We start from the raw sequence: 15,053 nt of genomic DNA, 5'->3' as shown, positions 1-15,053 counted from the left end.
TAGAGTCAAAGCGGATCGTCCTGCTGGGAAAAACTGGCAGTGGGAAAAGCAGCCTCGCAAACATCATACTTGGAGAGAACTTGTTCACCGCAAATCATTCTTCTGTGTCTGGAACTGCCACATGTCAAGCTGAAACCAGAGATGTCAGTGACAGAAAGATCACTTTGGTCGACACGCCTGGTTTGTTTGACACAGAAAGGTCAGAGGAGGATTTGAAGCCTGAGATCTTGAAGTGCATTACAGAGTGTGCTCCTGGAATTCACGCCTTTCTCATCGTGCTGAAAGTTGAGACATTCTCAGAGCAGGAGCAAGCCGTCATCAGCAGAATATGTGAGTATTTCTCTGCAGATGCTCTGAAATACGGCGTGGTCGTCTTCACTTTTGGCGACCAGCTAAATGAAGGGATGAAAATCGAGGAGTTCATCAGTGAGAATCCAAAGCTGAGCGACCTGGTGAACAGTTGTGGCGGCCGGTGCCATGTTTTCGACAACAAATACTGGAAAAACAACACACTGCAGAACGACTACAGGAGCAACCGCTTCCAGAGGGAAGAGTTACTGAAGACCATCGACAAGCTAACGGTGAAAAGAAACGGCCAATGCTACACCAACGACATGCTGCAAGGTGTGGAGAGAGAAATCCAGAGAGAGGAGGACCAAATCAAGCAGTCATCTCCAGAAAACCTGCCACCAGAGGAGATCAGAAACCAGGCCAGACGCCAAGTGGCCAACAGATTTCTGATCGAACTGGCCGGGGTCACAACGGGGGCTTTGTTGGGAGCTTTGTTTGGCATAGAAGCTCTGGTTAGAGTAGTTACAATGGCTGTGACACAAATATCTCAAACAAAATACCAAGTGATGAAGAGAGTCAAAGGGTCAATAGTCTGCAAAGGGTCTGCAGGAGCAGTGTCCGCAACAGCAGTGGTTGTGGGAGGGCAAGCAGCATTAGCTGTTGGAGCAGCAGGAGGACTCGTGGGCGGTGCTATTGGACATGAAGCAGCTCAGGAAGCAGAAACAGTGCTGGATGCAGTGATAAAGGTGGGAACAGCTTTAACAGAACAAAGAAGAAATTTAATTCAGTCTTTAGAAGATACACCTTGAGAAGGCCACACATTAAAGCCTGAAGGAGAAGACGTTCATACTGACTCACTTCACTTCTTTAGTTTAGACCAGGGCCGGTCCGTCCTACAGGTGAAGCAGTTTCCTGCCTGGGGCGCCACGTACTGGGGGGGAGCGCTGTGTGTGAGCACTGCTCTGCGCCGCTGTGAGGGTCCGCTACTCGGCACTTGTCGGCATCGCCCCCCGCTCAACAACTCTTGGCATTGTCATCATCCTTGAACTTGGGGTCTTGAGTCTTTTGTAGATTTGTGGGTTTTTTCATTCTGTTTTTTAAATGTCTTTTTAGTTTGTATTTCTATTATGTTTTTATTTCCTTTAAACGTGTAATGTTGTTTTTATTTCATTATTTTGCATTCATGGGTTAGAAAATCTTCTCTTTAGTAGTTTTGTGTGTTTTATTCCTTTAAAGATGAATTTCTCAGCCTCTCTCTGAAGGTGTGTTGCTATTCAGTCACAGCTTCTCAGACAGGACACGTCTCTCTTCTCTCGTCAGCTGCAGTGAGCGGAAATGTTAAATCAGATGAGGAAACAGTTTCATTAAACTGTCCAATGTTAACTCATAATCAGTAAGAGTTCATGTATTGTTGATTTTCTGGAGCAGTGCTTTCTATTATAATCTATTATAATAATATAATTAATAAAGTTCATCATCTTGGAATTAAAGGACTAAATTGTGGACATTCCTGATTGTCAACATTCTCAATGGATTTAAAGGGACAAATGTGAGCTTTGATTAAAACATGGAGGAATCAGAGTCTGCCAGCTGGAAGAGGAGCAGGAGGAGCTGTTTCCCCTCACTGTCCAGAAACATGCATGTGAAGTTAATTTGTCATCCTAGATTCTTTTCCTGTGAATGTGTGTGTGTATGTGTGTGTGTGTGTGTGTGTGTGTGTATGTGTGTGTGTGTGTGTGTGTGTGTGTGTGTGTGTGTGTGTGTGTGTGTGTGTGTGTGTGTGTGTGTGTGTGAGTGAGAGATGGACTGAACACCTGTCCAAATGGGTCCTGATCTCGTTATATTTGCCAAATCCTGCATGGTCCGGTCCAGACTCACAACTATAATTTCATCAGATGGGAAAACAGATTTCTGGACATTTCTCAGACATTCTGACACCAAAGATGTTGTCAGAGGTTTGACACAGCTGATCATCAGCTGACCTTTGACCTCATCTTGATTATCCCTGAGAGAGCTGAGAGCTGGTGGAGGTGTCTGTCTCTCACTCATCCTGACTTGTCTCCATTAAAGAGAAGGACCTCAGGAAGAGACTGACGTGAAAAGCTTTTCTGGAGGTTCAGAAAGAGGTGGAAGCTGATCTGGAGCAGAATCAAGACCAGAACAGAAGATTGGACCGAGCAGGACCAGGATCCAGGAGGACAGTAGAGAGTCCAGCAGGCCTTCTGGGAAACATCAGGATCCAGTTTGATCCAAGTCAGCTGAGCTTCAGTCTTTAGAGTCTGAAATGTGGAGCAGTTCTACAAGCAATGACTTTTAACCTGCATATCACCAGTGGAGTCATTAGGTCTACAGTATTTTACGGGGCTGAAGCCCCCTAAAACATTCTTAAGCCCCGCTAAATAATTTAGTGCTATTAAAAAAAATAAATAAAAATTAATTTTACATAAAGCAGTTGGAATGTGATTTTAAGTGAATTATCATACAACCACTCATTACTTACTTAAATATGATCAATGCTATATATGATTCTACATGATTAATATTTTACCATAGGCTGCCTTCAGGTCTATGGAGTGGGCAGGAATTAAAAACACTTGATGCTGGTAAACTACTTCTTTTATGTGAAACAAAAAAATAAGATTCAGAATAAAAGTCAGAACAGATCATGTGATCATTGGTTCGATTGTTGGTTTAATTTTATTGTTTGTCTTGTCCCGGCGCAGGCAGCGTGTCTTAACGTCTGTGGACCAGTTCATCGAAAACTTCCCAGTGCCTTAAATCAAACGCACCTCTTCTCAGCATCCGCTGCTTGAGAAGGAAACGCGCATGTGCAGTCCCTGCTGAGTGAACTCTCCGGTCTTTAGCTCAGCGGCTTCTTTTCTCAGCTGCTCTGTATCATTAAAACTTAATTAAATAAGACGAAGCTGCTTCCTCTCCTACTGAGCATGGACACTCATCTGGGACAGCCTGACCGACTGGTTCCAGCCAGTCCCACCAGACACCGAGGCTGGACGGAGGCTCGGGGTCTGGAGCCACTCTGGGCGAACAGCAGCGTCTTCAGGAGCCCAGGCTCTGGTGAACTAAACCTGCTCTGACAAACGGATCCTGGGAAGTGGTTTTAACAGCTTGTTCAGCGGCACATAGCACTGAAGACGAGCGCACAGTCCCAGCACTGCGGTCAGTATAAGTACGGTTTAAAGGACATTTTTACTGAGTTTTAGCAGAGTGCAGCGATATCCTGTCGTCCTCCGTCTGTGTTGATGAACATGACTTTTCATCCTTTCAGGAAACGTTTATCAGACTGAAAGAAAACATCAGCAGGAACAAAGGTGAGACTGTTTATTGTCTGTTACTTTAAAACGTTTTAAATGGCTTAAACAACTCTACAGTTTTTCTTCTGCATGTCGAACGTTGTGATTTATTTTGGCTGCACATCCACGTTTACAGGATGTGGACAGAGACATAAGAAAGACACTAATAATGTCTTAATTCCACTGTATTTCAGCCGGCTGTGAAGCATTTTGAAAAACTGCAGAGCTCCAAACAGCCAGCAGCAGCAGCAGCCTGATGGCGGATCAGGCTGAAGACATGAAGTCTTCCTCCTGGAGTCTCCACAGTAGAGAGTAAGATATATGAATTTGATTCATTACATTGTGTGTTTTGTGTACGATGTGGTTAGAATACTCCTACTGGTCCCTCAGACTGTATTTGTCTGTTTCAGCAGTGCTGCAGTGTCGGGCGGTGCTGATGGAGCGTTCATAGCGGCGTACCGGTCTTCATCTTCCCGCAGAAAGAAGCAGCAGCCTGGGAGCTGCTGTCCAGACCTGCTGGAGGGAAGACCAGCTTCACATCCAGACGTCTGCAGAGAGGACAGCCTGACGGCATGAAGACTAATAAACACGAGTCAAAAGACATGAACCGAGGTCCACCAATAGCAACAGATCTCTCAGCCAATCATCACACAGTATTTTGTTGATTCCGTGTCTCCTCTCAACCAATGGGTGTCCTGAATGAAGCCAGACAAGCCTGAGGAGTTTTTTTCTTCCCGCCCCCTTCCCATCACCCCCTCCCTCTCCTCCACATGAATTGGGTTCGTTTCTGACAATTTACAGCACAGGTACACCTGGAGTTCACAACCTGGAAACTGCCGGAAACGAGGTACACTTCCTGAAGTTTCCAGGGCCAAAAAGCTGGCTTTTCATGCAGTGGGTGTGGGTGTAGTCTGAGGGGGCAATGGAGACTCTTCAGGACTGTTTTGAGTGCACGGATTGGGACATGTTCCAGACTGCGGCCACCTACAACAATCAAACCAGCATTGAGGAGTACGCCATGTCTGTGTCAGCATACATCAACAAATGCACAGAGGACGTCAGCGTTAGGAAGACCATCAGCACCCGAGATAACCAAAAACCCCTGGATAGTTGGTGAAGTACGCAACATGCTAAAAGGACGGAGCTCAGCCTTCAAGTCTGACGATAAGGTAAACCGTACCATTAGACTAGCAAAGCGAGCTCACAGTCAAAAGATCCAGGACCTTTTTCACGACGCCAGCAACACCAGGAATATGTGGAAAGGTATACGGGCCATCACAAACTACAAGATAGCCCCCCTCCAGCAGGTAAGGCTGACTCAGACTTCCTAAATGACCTAAATGCCTTTTTGGGAGGTTTCAGACACTCAACAGCTCTCCTGCAAAGAAGGCCGTCCACCAGGGTGAAAAGACCCTCCATCTTGATACAGCTGATGTGAAGAAGACTCTGAGGAAGGTCAACCCCAGGAAGGCCCCTGGCCCTGATAACATACTTGGGCAGGTTCTCAGGGAATGTGCAGATCAGCTGGCTGGTGTTTTAACAGACATTTTCTAACACGTCATTGGACCAAGCCACCGTGCCGTCGTGTTTCAAGTCCGTCACCATCATCCCAGTGCCAAAGAAACTCAGATCTCAACACTCAATGACTGCTGACCTGCCGTACTGACTGTCATCATGAGGAAGTGCTTTGAGAGGTCAGCAAAAGAGCACATCATCTCCAGTCTCTCTCCGACACTCGACCCTTTCCAAGTTGCCAACAGGCCAAACCGCTCAACTGAGTATCTCCTCCACTGTCCACCTGAGTCTTGCACACCTGGAGGAGAAGAACACCCATATGCAGCTGTTGTTCCTGGACTGTAGTTCAGCATTCAGTACCATCACCCCACAACATCTGAAGGACAAACTGGGATCCTTGGCTTCAACACCCCCCTGTGCCACTGGCTGCTGGACTTCCTCACTGACAGACCACAGTCAGTGGGGGTCGGGCTGAAGACCTCCAGGTCGTCACCCTCAGCTCAGGCTCCCCTCAAGGCTGCGTCACTGGTTAAGAGGACACAGCAGAGCATGAACTTCCTGGTCTAGATGAGGAGAGTCCACCTGCCCCCGGACATCCTCACTAGGTTCTACAGATGCACCTCCGAGAACATTCTGACCAACTGCATCTCTGTGTGTTGTGGAGGCTGCAGTGCCTCTGACTGGAACGATGTGGGGAGAGTGGTGAGGACAGCAGAAAAAAACCTGTCTCTACCCTCCATCCATGACATCGCACATATCCTGAGCCAAAAGCATCAGCAGTGACCCTTCACACCCCCACCATCGACAGTTCTCCCTGCTGGCCTCTGGATGGAGGTTCTGCAGCATTCAGGACGACTCAGTTCTGCAATAGCTTTTTGTACAGGCCACCAGACTGCTGAATGACCGACTATAACGACTATAAGCACAGGCACCATGCCCACTTCACTGTCCTGCACTACTCGAAACACAACTTGAAATTCAAGTTAAATGTCTCTCTCTCTTTTTGTTTTTTTTTTTTTTTTTTTGGTATCCAACAGTGTGCTGAGCCATTTACAGCAAAATTTAATTCTGTATAGACTTGTGCATATGTGAACGACAGTAAAGGCTGTGTAAGTCTAAGTATTTCTTTCATGCTGTATTTTTGATTTGACTGTTTGAGTCATGAAAGAAAATTAAAAATCAAAACCAAAACAAACCTCTCCACTCACCCTCCCCCTCAGCACAGAGCCATGCGGTTTCTCTCTGATCCTCCGCAGAAGGAAGTCTGCTCATTTCCTGCCTCTATACGTTTAACCCAAACCCTGCAGCCATCGACACAGCCGCCTGTCTGAAGCCCAGCTGTGCTGGAGGGTTGTATTTGTTGTGATTTACTCTTCACTGGAGAAAGATGGGTAATAAATACAGCTACCCGGTTTATTTTGAAGGTGGCAGAGGCAGACTGTCCAAGGAGCAGAAGAAGACAATTAGATCTTATTTCCAGAGCAAACCCAAATCAGGTGGAGGAAAGTGTTCACCTGTGGAGGAAGTGTCAGAAAACATCTACAGGATTGCTTTCAGACGTCGAGAAGGTAAGTGTAAATAAAACTAAATGAATGAATTTAAAAAGCTAAATTAAACTGAAGGTGACTGTTAATACTTCTGACAGACTGGTCCATTTCAGGAGCAGATCCTCTGAAATAAGTCCAGGCCTTTGCTTTCGTTTTCAAATGGGATAGGAAACTTCAAAACAGCCAGAAACATCGAAAAGTTTTATTCTGGATTTAATTAGCATAGGTGGAATTAAGTAGGTGGAATCGACTCTGTGCTCCAGTCCGGGATGCACTTTCAGTTTTCTCCAGTTATCGGCTAAATGGTTTCTGTTCCACTTCCTGCTCCGTTTATTATTATGAACGGTGATATGAATCCACATCAAGACATGAACGCTGTCGCCATGAAATATCATGTCAAGGATGCTTTAAGTTTTCAGAAAGTGGTGTGTGGCTCTGCTGAGCTCTGTCGTCTGCAACTTGATGCCATTTCAAGTGGTTTAAACAGCATACAGACGCTGCGGCTGCATGAAACACAGGTTGTGAGACCGCTGGTGCCTCCAGTAACGTTTCCACTGCACAGCTCGTATCGGTACTGAGAGTGTGGAAAATAATCGATATTAAAGGATGCATCTATGCGCATGTGCGAGATACGAATACGAATACTTTATTGTCCACCAAGGTGGAAATTTGTTTTTGGTGCAGACACGTTAAAAACTAGGGCTGGGCGTTTTAACGCATTGCTTACCCCCACCCCCCCCCCACCCCCCCGCCCACACACACACACACACACACACACACACACACACACACACACACACACACACACACACACACACATTGCGCTCCAGCTGAGCGTCAAAAAAGCACACACAGCTGCAGCGCTTTCTGTGGTGAAACATGGTCCATTCCTCATTATTTGCCATAATGAACTCGGCCGAATTATCAGAGAAATCAGGAGGAAAAGGCTGGTATGAGGCACAAACTGAAATAACAAGCGCAAATATGACAAAAGTGAAAGTGACTATTAAATCACGTCTTTTGCCGGCAGAACGCTTCGCCCCGCTGGGCGGTCTTCAGGTGCTGAAAACACGCAAAATAAAGTAAATTTCCCTTCAACACACAATCTGGTTTAATGAGGCACAATTCAGCATCACTGAATTTATCCTGTCTTCTCTGTCTGAGACTCTGAGGGTCAAATCAAATCTAATCAAATCAAACTTTATTTATAGAGCAGTTTTTCATACTTATAAAAACAAGGCAAAGTGCTGAACAGTAAAAACAGTCATAAAAACAAAAGAATAAAAACTGCACCATCAATAAGTATACACCACACTGGGGTTGCCAACTCCCAGAGATTGAAATAAGGAACGCCTCTCGCGGGCAGCTGAAAAAAACTGGGTTTTTGGGGGGTGAAAAACGCATATATAACAGCATTTTGCCACAGTTATACCTATTACAGACTATAAAAACACATTAGGCGACTGCATTACACCTACAGTAGCAAGACTGCAATAACTCATGATCAGCTTGATCAGTTTGTGTTTGAGGCCTACAGTGAGACAGTTATCATTCAAGTATCATCATCATGATGGACAGCAGCTCTCAGCCACTGCACCGGACGGTAGAGCAGCTCAGCAGCTCCTTCAGAGGAGACTGAGACCCTCAGAGCAGGAAGGAGCTGCCACAGGCCTCTCATCCCCACCGCTGTCAGACTGTACAGTTCTATTGTGCAAAATATAACCTAATCCTGGACATTATAATATCCTGCACCCGCCCTTTCAGAAATTCAGCAACACTTTATCATCCATTCACTCTGCTAAAACATATTGTACCTATTATATCATACTGCATCATATATTGCATATTGTATTGTATATATTGTATATCATATATATATATATATGTATGTATATATATCCTGTTACATTTTTAAGATTCCGGTTGTACATACAGTTAGATCTTCATTGTCTTTAGCTTCTATTATCAATCCTAGTATGATTTGCACTATAACTTGTTAATTATTGCACCATTCATTACTTTTGCACCCTGCTGTGGGTTCTATGAGCCTATACACCTGTAAATTTCTCCACTGTGAGATTAAAAAAGTCTTCTATTCCTATTCTATTCTATATTTATTGCTAAATGTGCAAAATAACAAACAGCTGCTGTCTCTTCTGGATTTTAACATGTTCTTTTTTTTTTATTTTCAACTAAAAAAGTGCAAAATCAAAACTGAAAAACCTTCTGAACAAAAACACCAACAAGGTTCCGTTTCTAAACTGAAAACACACCACAGTCTGCAGCAGCAGACACACATCAATGAACTAAACATGATATATGATATATGTGATATGGAAACAGCACAAACTTCCATGTCTCTGGAAGCCATGCTGCTGTAATGTTTTGATTTCCTTCTTCCCATGCCTCTGTGACAAACTGACTACTGGCCAATGAGCTGCCGTAGCCTCCCAGGAACGGTCTTTTTTTTGACCAATGAGATAAGAGTGATTCTGCGTTGTCGAGCCATCTCTGTCAGCTCATTGGTCACAGAACGTCAGAGAGCCGGTGAACAATTTACTGTAAGTTTTCAAAAAGAAGCGCATGTTCCATTGCTCACGTTTTGACTCTCACAAAAATACGGAACAAAGTGCGTTCCTTTTCAGCTCAATACGGAACGCACACTTTTACATCCAAATACGGAACGATTCCGTTTTTCAAGGAACGGTTGGCAACTCTACACCACACACACACACGCACACACACACACACTCCGAATTATTTGCACACAGCAGAGGAGACATGGCATGGCACTAAGCATCATGGCAAAACACTACCAGTGGTGCCGTCCACACCAGGAGAAGGCGAAGGTCATTAATATTAGGGCCCCAGCGCTCGACCCCCGACCCCGCCAGACCAAGGGGAACCCGCACACCGAAGTGTGGAGACCCCCAGGCCAGCCAGGACCAGAGGACCCGGGCACGGTCAGAGACAGAATGAAGTTTGAGAAAGTGTGCGCTCATAACAAGCTTTGTTTTACATCTGCTTTGCTCTTTCTGGTGTGTGTGTGTGTGTGTGTGTGTGTGTGTGTGCGTGTGTATGTGTGTGTATGTGTCAATCTTGGTAAAGACTTGGTTTTTTAAGTTATTATAAATCATATTTGATGAATTGTAAAATTATTATTGTAAAATTATGCTTCTTGAAAATTTCTTGCAAAAAAAAAAAAAAAGGTCCCTGTCCCCGGCTGGGGGCAGGAGGATCATTACAGAGTACTTTTGAATTCATTAATATATTTTGCGCATAATGTGATTAATCACAATTAATCGCAGAACAATTATGCGATTAATCGCGATTAAGAAATTGAATCGTTGCCCAGCACGATTAAAAACACATTACATTCGTACATGACATGACATGACACTACATTTCATGCAATCACTCTGCTGCACAATCCAAAAATTGGCAAGTGCCTCAGCAAGGTGAAACCTTGTATCACCCATCAGGAGTCATTCACTAGATGTCGATGCAATGGATGGGTGAAATCTCGTTTGAACTTGGTGTGTTGGCGGGTATTGGTAAAATCCGATGCAATTCATTTAATTCATTGTAAACTTCACCCCATCTGCTGTTTCCCCAGGCGCAGTGAATGCACCATCATTATTTTGTGTTTTGTATTGACTGACCGAAGCCATGAGGCACATCTCGCAAAACATCGTGGGCGTCCGTGTGAGCAGCAGCGAGGAAGATTCTACATTTAATGCACCCGCAACATTTAACTTATATGTTTGGAGACACTTCAAACACTTGCAGATGGAAATCTCGACAAATCGTCCATCATTTGCAAAGAATGCCACGTCAAGAAGCCGTACAATAGGCAGCACGACAAACATGCAGACCCACTTCAATAGAGTACACCATATCACCAGCAAGTGTGCCGCTTCCTTCATCGTCGGTCACCGGAGATAAACTCAGCACATCAAGTCAGAATCAGAAAAGTTTCGCTTTCTGTTTTGGGGGTCCTCTCGCAGCAAACTCTGACCGCGCAATGGCTACAACTAACGCCATTGCTTACTTCATATGTAATGACATGCAGCCTTAAAACGTGGTGGAAAACGAGGGCTTCAGACAGCTCGTGCACGTTTGAAACCCCGGTATAAAATAGCAGACAGGTCTGTCTTCACTGACAAACATATCTCTGATCTGTACAACAAAGTGAAAAGTGAGATTGTTGTGTCACTGAACTGTGCACAAAGAGTTGCACTTACAGTGGATGGGTGGTCGTCTTGGGCCACTGACTCATATATAACAGTGACGGAACACCACATTGACACGCAGTGGGAAATGCAAAAACGTTCTCCAGACCAGAGCTTTCCGTGAGTCTCACACCGGAGCAAATCTTGCAGAGTTACTGCGTAATGTTTGCCGCGAGTGGAAGATTGGTGACAAGAAGCCAGCATTACTCACAGATAATGCAACAAACATGGTCCTGGCTGGGTCTGCTGCAGAAATGAAGCCACGTGTGCGGTGCAGAGCACACACACTGAATTCATCCTCGCAAAAAACATTTAAAGTGGACGAGGTGGAACCTATCCTGGTGAAAATAAAGAGAGTCGTAACATTTTTTCACAAAAGTACCAAAGCTTCTGATGCTCTCCGTGATCAGCAGCACAACTTGGGTCTGGCACACCACCAGCTCATCCATGATGTTCCCACAAGGTGGAACAGTTCCCTTGAGATGTTGGAGCGTTTTTGGGAACAGAAGGATGCTTTGGCGGCAGTATTAAGGAGAATCCAGCCAAGGGGAGAACCACTGCCTGCCCTCTCAGATGATGAGATGAAAGTCATCCCAGAAATTGTGAAACTGATGTCCCCCCTGAAATTGGCAACCACGCTCCTCAGTGAGGAAAAGACCCCACTATCTCCACCGTTTCCCCACTACTGGCCAAACTGCAGTCAGAATTTGGAGAAAACCACAGCGAGCGGTCATTGGTGAGATATAAAAAAAATTCAGACAGGACTTTGAGTCCTGTTACAACTACATCCAAGACTTCCTGGACAATGCCTCATCCCTGCTTCAAAGACCTGCACTTCATGGATGCTGACAACACTGCAAAGGACGTGATATTCCTGAGAATAGCAGAACAAGTGGAGGATATGGTAAGAAATACGATATTATCAGCAGTTAGTTCTACTCTTAATTTATGTCTCACTTAAAGGGGCTGTATCATGCATAATTCACTTTTTGTATGTTTTAACCTTGTTATATAGTTATGTTCTCACCAAAAACACCCCAAAGCGTTTTTTTCCTTCGTGCCTGTGTGTTTGAGCTTTCCTCACGTTTCTGCTGCTCAGAGAGGCAGCCCCTCCCGCACCCGTGAAAACGCTCTGTTTCCCACGTTCACGTCACACGGTGAAGATGGCTCCCCTGAGCCCCCCTCCCGCAGGCCCTCGGCAATCAGCGTTGCCGCTTTTTTCTAACTCTGATTACGGAGATAAACTTTGACCATCGTCTGAAAGCAACAGTCAAGCAAGAGCAAGAGTCTGAAGGGTCTGAAGGGTCTGCGCTTGGTGAGTCTCTCACAGGAAAAGACGTTTTCGCGCGTGGAGAAGCTAGAGCTAAAGAGCTAAAGCTAGCTAGCGTATTTGTTTTGAAGTGCTGATTGGCTGAAGTTCACTGTCAGTCAAAGTCCACAGGGGGAGAGGCGAGATTTTCAGTGAAACAGAGCGTTTTCTCTTCCGAGTTTCAGAATTAGCCCCAGAAAATCTTTTATTTCACACAAAATGACTTTTCCTTAGCGCCAAAAATAAACTATTACCATGTTAATGCCATTTCTAGGGTTTGGACTAGCTACAAAAGCATGATACAGCCCCTTTAAGGATTTTCTGTTTTAATTCTAATGTTTAATTCTAACATTCTAGTTCACATAGAAAATAAATCACTTATGCTACTTTTCAACACTTGTCCAAGTTGGCTTTTCTAGATGATGATAATGATGATGATCTCAGCTGCTCTCTGCTCTGCTGATTGTCAGGCAAGGGCTGATGGGATGCTGGATGATGAGAGCCAGGCAGGCCAAGCAGAAGATGACAGGAGAGGCTACAGGGAGGAGGAGGAGGAGGACAATAAAAATGATGTGGAGGAGACGGAGAAAGATGAGAGAAGTCTGTTGTGGGACTTGGTTTTGTTATCTATAATAGTGCATTGATTTGAAAATACGTGTGACGGTGATATTGTAATGCAGTCGTATGTTAGTTTAACTAAAAACTAATTAAATGTGCTGATATTATTATAAACAAAAACACAGATTCGCGCAGCTGGCTTTGATACAAAGTGAGTTATGAGACTGTGCTGTTGTTTAGGATTTCTGTTAATGTATCAGCACCAGAGGGGCATGTGCATCATGCTGTTTTTTTGTTGTGTTTGTGGTAGATATAGTATTGCTGTAACTCATGTTTCTTTTGTCCTGTCTTGGTTTGTGTTGTCGACCATAAGATGATGAGCCAGAGCCTCGCAAGAAAAAGTCAGCCATGGACCAGTTGCTTGGAGGTTTCCTCGCTCCCAGAGCACCAGAGAAGACCATAAGGGAGAGAGCTGAGGAGGAAATAACAAAATACAGGGGCAGGGAAGGGTCAGATGTCAATGGTGACGTACTGCAGTGGTGAAAAGGACAAGTGGATTTTCCACTGCTTTCAAAATTGTCCAGGAGCTATTTGTCCATCCCTGCAACGAGTGTCCCCTCTGAATGAGTGTTCAGCACAGCAGGTAGCATTATAACAGCAGAGCGCAGTCGGCTTCTTCCTGAACATGTGGACCAACTGATCATCCTGAAAAAAAAAATAGAAGCAGTGCCATTTGAAATGCATCACAAAGTGAGGTGTGGATAGCGAGAGTGGCGTGTGCAGAAAGACCTGTTTTCATCTTCTTTTCTTTTGTAATTCTTATGGACATTTCATAATAAGACACTCAGAGGGAGTAGTCTGTCTACCTTACAATACACACAGCAGGTTTGAGCCTATGACTGAACTATTGTTTAAATTTTTACTTTATTGTTTAAATTTTTACTTTATTGTTTAAATTTTTTACTTTGTCTTATGGAGATGGACATTTCATAAAAGACACTCAGTGAGAGTTGTCTGTTTGTGTTTACACTACAGTAGCAGCTGTCAGTCTCAGATGCCAAAATGTTTACATTTTCTTTGCACAAAACCCCATTGTGAAAGGGTGAAAGTTGGTTTACACTTTCTGCTCCTCACTACTGTATCAGCCTCCCTCCTAGTGAGTTCATATCAGCAGGATGTTTTGCAGACAGGAGTTTGAAAAAAACATTGATTGCACTGTGGGAAGTGTCACTTTAAGTTACTCATTGAGAGTTTTTAAGATGGCAAAATCAGCACTTTTGTTGAATTTACTGTCAAGTGCCTATGAGGAATAAATAAATCCTTTTTGTAGTATCATATCGAATTATATCTTTTTTAATCTTTTTTTTCTTTGCTTATTTGCATCATGTTGAATCGCATCGTATCACATCATATCGGATCGCACTGTGTCGCTTCGTATCGCTAGAAAATCCCACGTATCGTTAAAGTATCGTATCGCTGGCAGTGCATCGAGATGCGTATCGAACCGTCCTCAGTGCTGAGATTCACACCCCTAAATAGTCGGGTCGGGTCAGGTTGGGAAAGGCACATTTAGTGTCAGGTTTCCATTGTGCCGGGTGACAGCTGGAATGTCAGGTGGGTGACAAATGGCCGTGTTACAATGGAGGATGTGACGTCATTATGTGTTAGCAAACGCGGCAGAATTTGCAGTGCAAACATGGAGGACGTGGAGGGAATCATATTCTTTCTGTTTGCTTGCCTTGCTTCTTGGTTGTTTTCCATTCAGCACCACTAATTAGAAAGAAATGTCAAATGCTAAAACATGGCTGGGCTTCTGTTGAGCAAGAGTCATTAAATGCAGACACATATGGGGTGTGAAAACTGTTTTTCTTAGAAAGGACATTGTCACTACCAGTTGTTGAGTTGGTCCTGTGTAATGCTGGGTTCTCAGGACCTGGATCAGCAGAGAAACCCCCTGCAGGAACGTCTGAAAGCCTTGCTCCGGAGCGCTGGCTGAGAGGCTGAATCAGCCTCATTCAGGCTTGCTGCCCTGCAGGTTTAGATGCCGCTCCTCCTGATGGACATTGCCGTTCGTCACGTTACAGCTCCTGGCTCAGTCGTGCCTCCAGCTCGTCTAAAGCATGGATTTCTATCATGGTGACACCATGGGAAACTTGTGCATGACAAGTGTTGCACTCAGCTGCAACGTCTTTGTCCAAGTTTACGGTGAAATATTGCCACACGGCCGACATCACTTCTCCTTCAGTAGCGCACACATGTAGGTGTTGTTGTGATCACGTGGGCTCTGCAT

At 44.6% G+C, this 15,053-nt stretch overlaps 3 protein-coding genes across 5 annotated transcripts in view; all 3 read left to right on the top strand.

Moving 5' to 3' along the window:
• Positions 1-15,053, top strand: part of LOC115408404 (GTPase IMAP family member 7-like) — a 693,369-nt gene that overhangs the window by 216,522 nt on the left and 461,794 nt on the right. The gene's annotated exons all lie outside the window — the stretch shown is intronic.
• The window catches only part of LOC115408325 (uncharacterized), a 354,329-nt gene that overhangs the window by 56,762 nt on the left and 282,514 nt on the right, over positions 1-15,053 (top strand). The gene's annotated exons all lie outside the window — the stretch shown is intronic.
• LOC115408431 (GTPase IMAP family member 7-like) overlaps positions 6,456-15,053 on the top strand; it is a 182,691-nt gene continuing 174,093 nt past the window's right edge. The window contains exon 1 of one of the 3 annotated variants that reach the window (XM_030119191.1): positions 6,456-6,685. In XM_030119191.1, the coding sequence (XP_029975051.1) occupies positions 6,505-6,685 (181 nt within the window). In that variant the 5' untranslated portion in view covers positions 6,456-6,504. The remainder of the gene's footprint in view (positions 6,686-15,053) is intronic. The other 2 variants (XM_030119217.1, XM_030119200.1) reach the window with 2 other exon arrangements.

The sequence above is a fragment of the Salarias fasciatus genome, chromosome 3 (genome assembly GCF_902148845.1).
Source record: "Salarias fasciatus chromosome 3, fSalaFa1.1, whole genome shotgun sequence".
In the NCBI taxonomy this organism is placed as follows: domain Eukaryota; kingdom Metazoa; phylum Chordata; class Actinopteri; order Blenniiformes; family Blenniidae; genus Salarias; species Salarias fasciatus.
Note: the sequence above shows the minus strand (reverse complement) of the source record. Positions and strands in the feature narration are given on the sequence as shown.